This window comes from Anomaloglossus baeobatrachus, chromosome 3 (genome assembly GCF_048569485.1).
Source record: "Anomaloglossus baeobatrachus isolate aAnoBae1 chromosome 3, aAnoBae1.hap1, whole genome shotgun sequence".
Lineage (NCBI taxonomy): Eukaryota > Metazoa > Chordata > Amphibia > Anura > Aromobatidae > Anomaloglossus > Anomaloglossus baeobatrachus.
This window is the reverse complement of record NC_134355.1, coordinates 311,233,901-311,249,764: the sequence shown is the minus strand read 5'-3', so window position 1 is coordinate 311,249,764 and position 15,864 is coordinate 311,233,901. Positions and strand designations below refer to the sequence as shown.

At 45.3% G+C, this 15,864-nt stretch overlaps 1 protein-coding gene across 1 annotated transcript in view; it reads left to right on the top strand.

Annotated features, from left to right (window-relative positions):
• Positions 1-15,864, top strand: part of DCBLD1 (discoidin, CUB and LCCL domain containing 1) — a 112,323-nt gene that overhangs the window by 50,123 nt on the left and 46,336 nt on the right. The window contains exons 2-3 of the mRNA XM_075340022.1: positions 3,493-3,711; positions 15,411-15,548. Of these exons, the coding sequence (XP_075196137.1) occupies positions 3,493-3,711; positions 15,411-15,548 (357 nt within the window). The remainder of the gene's footprint in view (positions 1-3,492; positions 3,712-15,410; positions 15,549-15,864) is intronic.

The window sequence follows — 15,864 nt, the reverse complement described above, 5'->3', positions numbered from 1 at the left end:
TACAAGACTAAACCAAATTTGAATCGTGTTGCAAAAAAAAATCATAATTAAAATACAGCATTTAGTTGATTTTGTTAAAATGTAAACCATAGGCTCGGAAATGGAGTAACTAAACTTTCATAAAGTTTTTTTTTCGTATTTGGCAGGCACTTAAATTGCTTGCAGATTGGGGTCTGGGTTCAGGAAAGTTTAGTTATTCTTTAAACAATGTCTCCTAAAAAATAGTTTGCCATGATGCATCTGGTGATTTCCCTTGGTTTCATCAATTGCTTCTTGTCTTTCATTACTTGTCAGTATTGTGTCACATCACAGCTTTGCTGGGCACATCGAAACCTCCAACGGTGACTGTGTCATGTGAAAAGCACGATACAACCAAGGTGGTGTAAACACTTGTGGAAATAAAAATAAAGTGTAGACATTCATAAGATGGAGTAATCTAGATAATGCTGTAATAGTCGCACTCATTCTACCTTTTCAGCCATTTAGCTGGTTCATTGTCTAACATATTAGCCTTACTAGTAAGTGAGCAGAGGACTGGACACAATAGATTCTCTTGGCATCATACCAATATAAAGGGTGTGAGGGCTGTTTGCGGCCAGACTGTATTAAAAGCAGCATGGTGTATTTGAATCAGCACTAGTCTCTTGTAACAGAAAAATCTTCATATCTTTTATAGCACAGCTGTGAGGTTCTAGGCACAATACAATGTAGATCACATCGGTCAGCTGAACTTGGGATGAGAAAACAAATCATAATGTATCTGCCAAAAGGAGGTTTCTGGGCTTTTTACTGAGAGTAACGCTGGCCACAAAGTTCTTTTGGCATTTTATCTCAAACTCCAATTATTTATATGCATATTGGGGTCTGTTCATATGTCCAGTTGTTCTTTGCAAAACTTTACAAATTGTGCAAAGATGGCTGCAAAAAGGAAAACAAAGTTACCGGTTTTGAACTTATCAGTCTTTAAAAAGAACCTGTTAGCTGGATTTCAACCCCAAATTATGTACATGCACATGTGGCTTTTTTTTTTTTTATAGACAAGTCCAGCAATCTCTTTACATGGCCAGTGCATTCCTCATTTACTGAGAAATCAACATTGGATGTGCAAATATACTGTAGAGCTGAAGCCTCTGTCACTCCAGCTCTATTCGCTTCCAAGCTTCACCGGTTTACTGACTGCCTAAATGTTGTGTGACTTCAGGCAAATAAACAGTAAATTATTAATAGGTGTTTTGTCCGAATTCATGCCCAAAATACTAAATGTCTTCTGAGACCTCTCTAGTAAGAAAGGGTCCATTAAAATAGAACAAAATTGGATGCAAAACAAAAACTATGTGTGTCCATCTTTGGTGTGTTTGCACTTGTAGGCTGACATTAGGTAGCTGAATGAGACAGCGGATACAATTGCATGGCTTGTTTAAATAGCCCGCCAACAGATTGGCATTTGCGGTAAATTCTTTTGGCACATAATTCTAGTCCAACAGCATTACACTAGAGACATGTGAAAGAAGATACAAAGGCTTACACCAATCAATGTCACTGTCTACGTACACGATTGTCATTGTTCTTGAAAGTTCACTTCATTATGTTTCTTTCTATGAGCATAAAGAATGAGGTGCCAACAGATATGTAACATATAGATGTAGAGGACAGAAAGACGAGATACAAGGTTGGGCTGGGAGGGGCAGAAATGTGAATGAAACAAGGAAGTTCTCAGTATTACCGTACATTCATAAAATAGCTTCCCATGGACTCATTCCACACCTTTCTCATCTAGATAACATGGTAATTATATTTGTACATACAAGACTATGGAGAGGGGTGCATAATCCATAGTAATGGAGTCAATGATGCCTAGTCATGCACTGCCATGACCAGCTCTCTTCAAGATGGGTGTAATAACTTATGTCAGTCTAATATGTGCACTGCCTAAAGCCTGCTTTACACGGTACGACCGATTTGTGCGATTTCACAATCGATCGTACCCGCCCCCGTCCTTTTTGCGTCACGGGCAAATCACTGCCCGTGTCGCACAAAGTTAGTAACCCCCGTCACACATACTTACCTCTCGTGCGACCTCGCTGTGGGCGGCGAACGTCCACTTCCTGGAGTGGGAGGGACGTTCGGCGTCACAGCGACGTCACACGGCCGCCGGCCAATAGAAGCGGAGGGGCGGAGATGAGCGGGACGTAAACATCCCGCCCACCTCCTTCCTTCCACATAGAGCCGGCGGCGGCCGCGGGAGGCAGGTGAGCTGCTCATCGTTCCCGTGGTGTCACACGGAGCGGCGTGTGCTACCACGGAAACGATGGTCAACTAAATTAAACGATATTATGGAACCTAGCGAGCAGTACCCGACTCACGATTTGTGAGCGATACTGCGTCGCTAGGAGGTGTCACACAGGCCGGCATCAAAATCCGTGACCCCGACGATCTATCGCACGATAGATTGTCTGGTGTAAAGCAGCCTTAAGTCCTTATTCACATGTCAGTATTGGTCAACAGAATTTGTAAGCCAACCACTAAAAGATTCACATGTGTTCTAAGTTTTGAGAGGTTTTGATGTGTGGTTGGGCCACATTTCGGGTAATGTAGATGCTGCACCATGGCCGGTAGAGTACTCATTGAACAATTTTTTGGCAGAAAGAATGCGGTGGTGACATGTTAACGATCTGTTCTGATTTTTTTTTTTTTTTTAAGGACTTCAATTTGTTGGATTTGTGTGTTTTTGACAGGGTTTTTTATTTTACATCAAACTTTTTTACAGACTTCTCCTTAAGAAAGGAAAATGCCTGTCTTAATGCTCGGCATTGCATCTGTACAGAGGCGGCTGTCAGTCAGTGCTGGGACGTGGAAAGAGCCGCTGCTCACAATGTATTGAGCAGTGACTGAACCCACACCAGCCGTGCCACTATGACTGAAAGCCCGAGGCTGCCAGGAGGAATAAAGTAAATTTCTGCAGGGCAGCGGGGCTCTCAGTACAGTTTCCATAAGGCATCAATCACACTTTTACCCTGCAGACTAAAAGGGTTGTCCACTCCTAGGACAATCCCTTCTGATTCCACATGTTTCCCCCAGGTAAAATAATATAGCTAAAAATATAAATGCAGAACTGTTGCATATTCAAATTAAAGGGGAAGTCTCATCTTAATTGGGTAACATTTCAAGAACAACTTTGCAATTTTTCCTTTAATAAACAGTCTGTTCTCAAGAGATTTTAAATTTGATAATTTTCTACTCATGGTCTGGGTTACTGTCCTTTTATCTGCAGTGTATGAGAGGTGGCAGGTTACCCAGGCAAAGAGGAGCACAGTGTTTACAAGCTCTTTTAGGCTATGTGCGCACGTGTGCGTAATTCATGCAGTTACGCTGCGCTTTGTATATATATAATTTTAATTATCAGTGTATTCGTATAATATACTCTTATGACTTAGTAATATGTTGCATGGGAGTGAAGAGGAGGATATTAATCTTCTTTCCTCTCTATTACAGTAGATGGATGTGGACATATTGTCAATAATGAAGAAAGTGGAACGATAACATCGAAGAACTATCCTGGTACCTATCCAAACTACACGCAGTGTTCAGTGACAATCCGAGTACCCATGGGAAAGAGCCTGTATGTGAAGATGGCAGACCTGGATATAGAATCCCCAGACTGTGAATCTGCTTATCTTAAAATCTACAAGGGATCATCAGATGAGGAAGTTGGTGAGTTGACACAAAATGGGTTGTGCCACCTGTTTATTTCACTGCCTGAGACAGATCCGGATGAAAGTAATCTTCTGCCAATTCACCTCCTATATTATACAAGCCGACTTATTTCCATAGAAAGAATTAAAGGTGTAAATGATCTTTACAATACAATACAATACACTAATTCACAATTAATCTGTTCCTCCCTTACTGACAATACAACACTATTTCTCTGTATTCAAATGATGAGGACCTGGCTGGCATGGGGTATGTAGAACGAAATATGAGCGATGGTGATTGTTAGTTCTCACTTGTTAGCTGTCGCCTATCCACCAGAGAGTTCTCTCAAAATATCTCCCCCCAATCACCCCATAATGCTTAGCCAAGTGTGCATGTCTTCCCCATAGTAATGAGGGAGTAAGTCACCGCCAGACTTATATGTATGTGTATGTATGTATGTATGAATGATATAAATATTTGGTGGGGGCTTATTTTTTGTGGAGCAAAAGTATCAGGCAGTTGTATTTTGATGTCAGCTGCGATTTGGGAGGCTCTCATGAATTCTGGTGTACCACTGATGAGTGTGGCCTGCTTAACCTTTTTCACCAGTGAAATCTTCCAGTGGATACATGATAACTTTTTGATCTATGAGGGTCTGACCACTAGGACCTGCAGTGATCAATCGAACAGAGAGCTTTTATCCCTGCTACAATGGATTGGTAGTGCGCATGCCGAACCCAACCCAACTCCATTGATTCTCTGTGGGCTGTCAGTGCTCAGCAGCCGAATAGAGAATGAATGGAGCAACAGTTGAGCATGCCCAATACAGCTCCATTCCAATGCCAATAAAGGTGCCTAGTCTTGCATGTCCCAAAGTTTGGATCCTACCGATCAATAAGTTATTACTTATTTTGTGTGTTAAAAAACAAAAAGTACCACATGCAATGAGAACAGCCAAAAGATTTCATTATCACACCACGACATGCTGATAATAGAGCTAATGCCTACCATTAATGTCCGTTATGGCCATGCCACGTTGTGTTCATGTAGCCTTTTGGCTATTTTTAATTGTCTGTTATCCTTTTTTGTTTCGTAATATAAATAGTAAAACAATATAAAAATATCTGTAGGTGATCACTTGTTTGGCATGCCTCTTTTCTCTACTCTATAGCTATGTGGTTTTGGTATGCCTTGGGCTGACCATATTAATCTAGTGGTGCCCTATATTTGTTATCCTATTGGTGATTACTTTTTTTCATCGGTGAACCCCTTTAAGGTTACATTCACACTTTAACGCTGGAGCCTGTTGGTCAGGAGGACTTCCCAACGCACGCCTTTGGATGGACACCTCTGATGTATGCCACTGTACTTTTAGATTATGCCCTTAGGCTCCAATGTTCAAAACATGGATACTTAGCAGTATGTGTTTTGCACTGGATGCATCTGTATAGAATAGTGTAGCCCACCATAGAGGGGGTAGTTATAACAAGATAATCAGGAAAACTCTCAGGTGAATGGATGTGTGAAGTATAAGTCGGATGCTTTCGCACATGCTGGAAATTCTACTAGGTTACTTGCAGATAGACCATGCCGCCTGCATCATTCTGCCGTGTCTGCTCAGCCGACTTGTTCAGTAAACTCCTATGAGGGGATTACAGATTAATTATATGTTATCTCTCTTACAATTAATTACCGGTTAACAGGTTGTATTCTGGAGCTTAAGGAGTCTGAGCATATGTCCTCTTACCCTTAGCTGACCTCTGTTTTCGGCTCTGCATGCCTCACGCTTTGTTCAGCCTCCGCTTCCACAAACAGCTGTTCATGTCACAAGATATTAGCATAAGGACACCGTTCTCCCACCTTCTAAATCGGCCGTACAATGCAATCCCCTCTATTGTGAAGCGTTTCAGGATGCTCTCTGGGACTCGGGCACAATCCTATGTATAGAACATGAATTTTATTACAAGATCATAGATCGCAACACAGCCCTTTTAAGTTCAATGGATTTATCACATGGCTATGATAACCGCGTTGACATGTGGTTGTGTTAAGCTTGCCATGTAACAGTACATATTCATTATTTATTATCACTTATGTTAAAAAAAAAAAAAATCAGTCTCAGATTTGTTATATAATTAAAGATAAGCATGCAAACAATATGTGCATCAATTACTTATAACTACCGTATTTTTCGGACCATAAGACGCACTTTTTTCCCCCAAATGTTGGGGGAAAGTTGGGGGTGCGTCTTATGGTCTGACTATAGGGCTGCGGCTGGGAATGAGGGTGCTGCGGGTCATCGGGGGCACGAGCAGGCAGCAGCAGCGCCTGCCGTGACCACGTGGGCCCGCTCATTACATATGCACGCCCATCCTCCCGCCCATCTCTCAGTGCAGAAGCCGGCGCTGACAGGTGGGCGGGAGGACAAGCGGGGACGCGCGCATAGCAAAGAGCCGGCCGCATGATCACCCCTGGCAATTACAGCCTGGAGTGATCATGTGCGGCTGTATTCACTGCCCCCCGCGCGTCATTACCAGCGCGGGGTGCAGTGAATCAGTACACTCACCCGTCCCCCGTGTGTGGCGCCGCCCCACTGCTGCACGCAATGTCTTCCTGTCTGTGCCGGTCAGCTGATCTGTGCTGGTCAGCTGATCGGCACAGACAGGAAGACATCGCGATGCAGCAGGGGGAACGGCTCCACACACACAGGTCAGTGGCGCAGAGAGGAAGATGATCGGTGCTGGAGGGAGTGAGGAAAAGGTGAGTATAAACGTTTATTTTTTTCTCTGTGCTATAGGATACAGGCCATATACCAGGATGGTATATGAGCACGATGGGGGCATATAGCAGGATGGGAGTATATGAGCAGGCAGGATGGGGGTATGTGAACAGGATGGGGGGGTATATGAACAGGATGGGAGTATATGAGCAGGCAGGATGGGGGTATATGAATAGGATGGGGGTATATGAACAGGATGGGAGTATATGAGCAGGATGGGAGTATATGAACAGGATGGATGGGGGAATATGAGCAGGATGGATGGGGGGTATACCAATAGAATGGGGGTATATCAATAGGATGGGGGTATATGAACAGGATGGGGTATATGAACAGGATGGGAGTATATGAGCAGGATGGGGGAATATGAGCAGGATGCTGGTATAGGAGCAGGATGGGGGTTTATAGCAGGATCATATACAAGGCAGGAGGATCATAACCAGGATGGGGTACCTTAGTAGAGAATTTGGGGACATTACCCCCCATAACAGTGTCAGCAGCAGATCCTCTCCCCATAACAGTGTGTCATGACCACATTTTTTGCTTAAAGTTTTGTTTTCCCATTTTCCTCCTCTAAAACCAGGGTGCGTCTTATAGTCCGGTGCGTCTTATAGTACAAAAAATACGGTAGTTGCCCAGTAGTACTGGGGACAGGAGAACTTGACTGTGCTCAAATAAGGTCTATTCAACTATAAACTCTACTGTCGGCTTTATGTAGTGATAGACTTCATAGGCGGTGACCATTGCAGATTCTGGCAACTGCCAACCACTAGTTGTTAGTAGGAATCCTTCAGCTTTGATTGCTTTCTCCCTGTCTTGTACCCTCTATATCCTCATAAGGAAACCAAAAGAACAGTGATGCTGCTGGTTCCAGTTTTGGCTGAGATGGGATCTGATACAAATACGATGGCTGCAGTTTTTCATTGTGTCCCCACAAACATTTCTGACAATGTTTAGGGTCTACAACTGGCCAATGATTTCCAAAAGGGAACTTCTCATGTTGAAAATGGTATCTGATGTGCAGGCAGGACGTTTACGGCAGGAGGAGTTGATCACAGTAATATTTATTTTGTTGGAAGAGTTTCAGTTAAATTTGCATTGTATTTATTGAAATCCCTGTTGGGAAACTAAGGATTTTAATGGAGGTCAATGATAGATCCAAGATCTTTTCCTTGTCACAGTAGCCAGAGTTATGATTAATTAGAAATGAGCAAATACTAGTAATTGTTTACTAAATATAGGGATTTATGAATGTGCCGTACTCCATAGTCTATGGTGGTCTACTTTTTAGTGTTAAACGCCTGGTTTGTGATGGAACTATTGGCCTGATTAATTATTGAATTTTCAGCTAATTTTTGGTGTTTACGCTAGTTTTTCAATTGCGCTTAATTTCTTTTTTTAATTTGCACCTTTTTTTTTTTTCAGGTCACTTTTTTGTCTCCGTTACCCGGTCTAAAATGATAAATTTGCAGTCACTCTGTGACTGAAGATTTAGGAATCCTCCAGCACACACATTGTGCTCTGCAAAGATTCACCAGTTTCCGAGCGGCAACATCGGTCACATGACCACAATTTTGCGATATGAATGTTCCGGGCCAGAACCTGACTAGTTGGCACGGCCTCACTCAATACAAATGTATTGAGGATGGTCGTGCCTACTTGTCAAACGCGTCCATTCCATACACTTGTATTGTGCGAGGTCGTGCCCACTATACTTTTTTTGGCCAGGTAAATGCATATCGCACAATTTTGGTCATGTGACTGACGTTCGTGGCTTAGAAACTAGCGAATCCTCGCAGCGCATAGTGTGCGTGCATTGGAGGTTTCATTAGTCTGCAGACACATAGAGGGACTGCAGACTTATCACTTTAGACTGGACAACCCTTTTAAAATTTGCCATCCTGGATATAATTTGAGATTTCCAGATATTTTCACTTGATTCATCCTTTGCTACTTTTCAGAGGCACAATTTTTTTGCACACCTGTACTCCAGTCCCCCACCCCTCTGGAATGATCTTATAGACGCCAGAAATTTTTGCAACATTTTGAGAAACTGTGCAACTTTTTGTGTTTTAAAAAGGTTAAAGACTAAAATAAAAACTTTGGCCAAAATTCATGAACAGCGTGCCACATTTCTCATTTGTACGAATCAGGGGCAACAAACAAGACATAAGACAAACATGAAACGGGACTTAGATATAAAAAAAAAAAATACACAAATGATAAATCGGGGCCTATCTCTGTTCTTTCTTTAGAAAACTGCACTCTGGAATCAACAGTGTTACTACGTGCCAAATCCTAACCTATAGATGATTGTTTATAAAGGTCACCGACTGCATATTATTTATATCACATTTTTATGGGGCATGGTCTTTGTGTCAGTTTTTGTCGTACCTATTATTCTGAGATGCTCCTGTTTGGGTTAAGTCATTCCTGGACAAATGATAGTTTCCTGTTATTTAGCCGACGCGTGACGTCCAGAACAGGACAAAGTTATGATCGCATTAGAATATGCATTGTATTGTGTGCACTCAGGGAAGATGTCATAGCGGATGTTAGTCTGTTGTGGGCCTCTAGAAAAGGAAGCTGGAATAGTCGTCCACATGTGTTATTACGGTCAGTGATCTGATCAACAAAATACATTCTTTGTAGCCAAAAATGCTTGATTTCGATTTTCTCTTGCTGAAAAATACATATAACATTATAAATGGTGGGACGAATGGCAGCTAGCTTTCACATTTTCATACAGTTTCATTGTGTATCATTAAATCATTTCAGTCTCATGGTCTTTTATGGCACTTTTATTCCTTGTAAATTTCTTAAAAATGCTGTACATATCTTACTCACAAAATGTTGGCGTTATTTGGCTTTCAAGTGAAATTTATGTAAAATGTAAAAAATTCAAATTACATTTGATATTTTATCATGAAAGAAGGGCATTTAAGTAGAATCATGCATTGATGATTTCCTAACCTCAAACAATTTATTGAAACAAAACCAACAACATTGGTGGATATACCCCCAAAATATGTGTCTCAGTAACTTGTCATGTGGCTTTGAGCATCAATTACTGCTTGACAATGATGTCTCATGCTGTTCACAAGAGGAGTTATTTTCTGCTGAGGCATGGCATCCCACTCTTCTTGAAGGGCGGCCCTTGGATCGTTGAGGTTATGGGATACAGCGTTACGAGGCTGATGCACTGATGGCTCTTCTATGGGATTCAGGTCCAGAGAAAGTGTGGGTCACTCCATTGGAGGTACCCCAGTCTCCAGCAGCCGTTCCCTAATGATGTGACCTTGATGAGCTGGAGCATTGTCATCGATGAAGTTGAAATTAGACCTGTGTTGTTCATGCAGAGACACAATGACTGGATTATGTTATTCAAGTAGTAGAGGCTTGTCACTGTAGCATTCACAAGTGTTAAGTGTAGAGCAGTTCTGTATTGACTAGACATACCTGCCCACACTAACATCACCACCATCACCAAACAACCATCAGGTGACAACAGTGGCTGATGCATAAGCGCTCTTCTTGATGTCTCCAACACCATTGGCGGCCATCATTTCTGCTCAGCGTGAAATTATTTTAATCAGGGAATAGCATGGAGGCCCACTGTTCCCTTGTCCAGCAAGATTGACGTCTGTACCTGGTGGTGTAGTCAGGTACCATTTCAGGTCACCTAGCACACAGATTATCTATATATATAATTGCCTTATTCTGTCTGTCTGTCTGTCTGTCATGCTCCAAAATTGTGTCACCGTGACAGTGTCACCGTGACATGTCCTTACGGTGACACAAAGCTGATTGGCCGCTGGGCTCGCCATGGCCCCGCCCCCCCACACCGATTGGCCGCTTCGCCCAGGCTGCGCCCCCACACGGATTGGCCAGCCGCTCGCCCAGCCTCCGCCCCCCCCCCACAGATTGGCCTCTCGCCCCGGCACCCTGCAGGCATTGGCAATTCGGCCACGCCACGCCCCGCCCCCCTCACGCAACGCACGTTAGCTCTGGCCCCTCCCACCTCCCCCCGCGCATTCCCCGAACTGACAGGGCTGTCACGGAGGTGAGTACTGTACTCCCCTCCCCCCCCCCGCGCATTCCCCGAACTGACACGGCTGTTAAGGGGGGTGAGTACTGTACTCCCCCCCCCCCCCCCCCCCCCCCCATCCCCCATCCCCCCGCTCGCACGGGAGTGGTGTGGGCTCCCGTGCGAGCGGGGGACGGGATACGTTGGCATGGTTACAAGCGCATCGAGGTCCTGTAGCTGCGGAAGATCCACACGCGCACACACACACACACACACACATCAGCTCACACTCACTCTCACACTCACTCTCACACACACCTCACACACACATCACATCGCATCCACACACTCACAGCATCCGGCGATATCCCTTGCTTCTCGGCCTCGATACTGTGCTGTTGTGACCTTCCAGGACCTGACGGAGGATCACATGGCCAGAAGCATGTGGTATCTCCGGATGTTGTGACTGTGAGCGCGTATGTGCGATATCGTCAGTGTCTGTGTGTGTGAGTGTATGCGATCGGGTGTGTGTGTGTCGGGATCGGGGTGTGTGTGAGTGGATGCGATCGTGTGTGTGAGTGGATGCGATCGTGTGTGTGAGTGGATGCGATCGTGTGTGTGAGTGTCGGGATCGGGTGTGTGTGAGTGTATGCGATCGTGTGTGTGAGTGTCGGGATCGGGTGTGTGTGAGTGTATGCGATCGTGTGTGTGAGTGGATGCGATCGTGTGTGTGAGTGTCGCCAGAGGAGGGGACAGAGAGGGGCTGAGGCTGGGGACAGAGAGGGGCTGAGGCTGGGGACAGAGAGGGGCTGAGGCTGGGGACAGAGAGGGGCTGAGGCTGGGGACAGAGAGGGGCTGAGGCTGGGGACAGAGAGGGGCTGAGGCTGGGGACAGAAGGCTGATGCTGCGGGTAGAGAGGCTGATGCTGGTGCAGCATGGGGGATGGATTACAATGGGGGGTGCACAGCATGGGGGATGGAGCACGTTTGGGAGTGCGCAGCATGGGGAATGGAGCACGTTTGGGAGTGCGCAGCATGGCGGATGGAGCACGTTTGGGAGTGCGCAGCATGGCGGATGGAGCACGTTTGGGAGTGCGCAGCATGGCGGATGGAGCACGTTTGGGAGTGCGCAGCATGGCGGATGGAGCACGTTTGGGAGTGCGCAGCATGGCGGATGGAGCACGTTTGGGAGTGCGCAGCATGGCGGATGGAGCACGTTTGGGAGTGCGCAGCATGGCGGATGGAGCACGTTTGGGAGTGCGCAGCATGGCGGATGGAACACGTTTGGGAGTGCGCAGCATGGCGGATGGAGCACGTTTGGGAGTGCGCAGCATGGCGGATGGAGCACGTTTGGGAGTGCGCAGCATGGCGGATGGAGCACGTTTGGGAGTGCGCAGCATGGCGGATGGAGCACGTTTGGGAGTGCGAAGCATGGCGGATGGAGCACGTTTGGGAGTGCGCAGCCTGGCGGATGGAGCACGTTTGGGAGTGCGCAGCATGGCGGATGGAGCACGTTTGGGAGTGCGCAGCATGGCGGATGGTGCACGTTTGGGAGTGCGCAGCATGGCGGATGGAGCACGTTTGGGAGTGCGCAGCATGGCGGATGGAGCACGTTTGGGAGTGCGCAGCATGGCGGATGGAACACGTTTGGGAGTGCGCAGCATGGCGGATGGAGCACGTTTGGGAGTGCGCAGCATGGCGGATGGAGCACGTTTGGGAGTGCGCAGCATGGCGGATGGAGCACGTTTGGGAGTGCGCAGCATGGCGGATGGAGCACGTTTGGGAGTGCGAAGCATGGCGGATGGAGCACGTTTGGGAGTGCGCAGCCTGGCGGATGGAGCACGTTTGGGAGTGCGCAGCATGGCGGATGGAGCACGTTTGGGAGTGCGCAGCATGGCGGATGGTGCACGTTTTGGGAGTGCGCAGCATGGCGGATGGTGCACGTTTGGGAGTGCGCAGCATGGCGGATGGAGCACGATGGGAAGTGCACAACACACCACACACACACACACACACACTGGGAACCACAAACAACTGCCCTACACAGACACCTACACACACAGACAACGCTGCACACACACAACACCCAACACACAAACACCGCGGCACACACAAATATACGCACATACCGCACAACACACACATTGCACAAAACATACCTCCCCCCAAAACACACCACACACACACAAACCGCGCAACACACAACGCTACAGACACACAGCGCTCCACAAACAACGCAACACACATACAACACCGCTCTCACCCCCGTCACACCCAGACAACACCCAGAACATGTACAGCGCCTACACAAACACTTGGTAACTACACACAACATATATATATATATATATATATATATATATATATATATATATATATAACAAAAATCATACATGAACTACACAATACGTAAATTCTAGAATACCCGATGCGTAGAATCGGGCCACCTTCTAGTGCTAACATAATAAGAATCATAATATTTATTCACTTATATAGTGCCATTAATTCCATAGTGCATGACATACATTGGGAACACTGTTCCCATTGGTGCGTACAATCTAAATTCCCTATCAGTATGTATTTGGAGTGTGGGAGGAAACCAGAGTACCCAGAGGAAACCCACTAAACACGGGGAGAACATACAAACTCCTTGCAGATGTTGGTGGCATTTGAACCCAGGACCCCAGTGCTGCAAGACTGCAGTGATAACTACTGAGCTACCGTACCACCCTAAACACTTTCTAAAGGCCACTTTTACACACAGAGATAAATCTGCGGCAGATCTGTGGTTGCAGTGAAATTGTGGACAATCAGTGGCAGGTTTGTGGCTGGGTACAAATGGAACAATATGTCCATGATTTCACTGCAACCACAGATCTGCCAAAGATGTATCTCTGCGTGTAAAGTGGCCTTAATGGTCTGAGGGGATACTTGGATGCTTCTCACCTCCCTTGAGTGTGCCTGTAGGTGTGTGGTATTCATCATCCAATTCCAATAATGAAGTGGTCATGTGCCCAAATGACGTTCACTTCTATGCCTTTCTGTGATCCTTTGAGTCTCTCTGTATCTCTGTTGCAACCTGCTGATGACACTTGTGATATTCTTTCCGCAGTGTTCACTTCCGTCAGAGAACATCCTGTTTGAGGCCTCATAATGGTGAGGTACTGTTGATAAATTGTTCGACGTCGTCTTGGTCTCATGATGTTGAAAACAGCATGATGAGGAGGACTGTTTAAATTTCAATATTAGCTGAACCCAAAATGGTTTGGGCTATTGATTCATGGCTCAAACACCTGTTGTCAATTTTGCCTTTCAGCTCCTTGTTGGAGAATAGCAAGTTGTGCATGAAGGTGGGCATGTGCATTGAGACATTTAGAGAAGGTCATATCCTGAACAGTTTAGAGTGCATTTTAGGATCATCCAGATATTTCACCCAAAAGCCAAATATCCCTAACTTCTTGTGAGTAATGTATCTTTATAAGCGGTCTTCTATCTTGACCTATATGGATCATTCCGTATCGTAACGCATTCTGTTCTCATTCCTCTTAGACATACATGCATACTTAAATTACTATTCCCTTGCCAAAGGGTGTGTCCTTATATAGTCTGATACTGTTCGCATACATTGGACAGTGTCCGTGTGTGCAGAGGGAAATAGTAACACTCAGTTGTAAATTTGTTCATAAATTTCTAGGAGAAACAGCCCAACACAGACCTCTAAGATGCCCTAGTATTGATTTTGAAGAATACAAATTTTTGATCACATATATGAAAACAGGCAGAGCATTTTTTTTTTTTTATAATGTAAACCAGTATATTATATAGGTCACCTTCCAGTCAGTTGTTTTCGGTTTCTTAATAACAGAATATATTTCTGTTCTTTCTAGATTTGTTTATTCCTAACGTTAATTTAGCGAACAGAGTCCTGTCGATCTTTTTCAAGTAGGTATGAAGTACCCACATGTTTCCATCAGAGACCTCTGCACCATCCCCCTGGGCTTTGATTAACGGTACTAATTGTCTTGCTGGAACGAAAGATCCATCAGCTGTGTAGTATTGCTCAGGGAGAGCGGTCTGAAGACCAGTGTGCTGAGCAGGGAGAACGGCAGCTCTGCCAGTCCTGATCAGAATCAGCCTCATCCGTCTGTCACCCTAATCCTCGGTGCCTGCCCTTAGCTCACAGAGTAGATTATGCCTCTGGGGAGGATTCCATATACTGTTCATCATCTATCTAATGAGATGTGGGGCCCCGGCCTGGCCTCATACCTGGACCATTTTGTTATAACTGATAGAGAAAATCCATAGAAGTAGTGTATGAGCTTGTCATTTACTTACTCAGGAAAAAGGGGGGGGGATTTGTTTTATAAATCAGTGTAGTCTCTAGTATTGTGAGACGCAGTGGGGTGCACATCATTTCCCTAGGGATCATGTACATACACTAACATCACTAACTGCTGCTGTAATGACTCCTTTTTTGTAGTTTTATGGTTGAAAGAAGGCATAAGTTCCTCTGACTAGATTACGGACATTCTGGCATGCAGGGCACAAGCTACTAATGCCCTGATTAGCCCGGTTTCTGCCTTCAGTACACAACTTCTACATCTATTTCTTCTGTTATGGGGTCATTAGTATGCAATCAAAAGAATAGATCAGAAGTTGAGCATGAGCATGCGCATCTTTGATCCACTCAAATGAGCAATGGCTCAGTTCTTAGAATCGTTGGGGGGCAGGGGGCAGTCCCCCACTGATCAGTTTTTCCCTATCCTATATAACAGATCATAGTTATGTATTGTCAAGTACATCCTTCTTATTGTGATTTTGTAAGAGTACACACACACACACACACACACACACACACACACACACACAATATTATTTTTTTAATTTATTTATTCATTTTTCATTTTAGCTAGCTTTTGTGGAAACCAGAATGCAGCCTCTAAAGAGCTTTACCTGGACACCAATGAAGTGAGGATCCATTTTGAGACTGGGCTCCATGTGTCTGGACGGGGATTTTTAATCAACTTTGCCAGCAGCGATCATCCAGGTATTGATAAATCATTCCATTGTAGTTCATGTATAACTTAGTAGCAATATACAGTAAAGGTTACTTTACACGCTGCGACATCGCTAGCTATTGCTAGCGATATCTAGCGCGATAGCACCCGCCCCCATCGTTCCAGCGATATGTGGTGATCGCTGCCGTAGCGATCATTTTCACTACAGCAGCTTCACACGCACATACCTTGTCAGCGACGTCGCTGTGACCGCCTAACAAGGTAACATCCTGCCCACCTCCTTCCTTCCGCATTGCCGGTGGACACAGGTAAGGAGATGTTCGTCGCTCCTGCGATGTCACACAC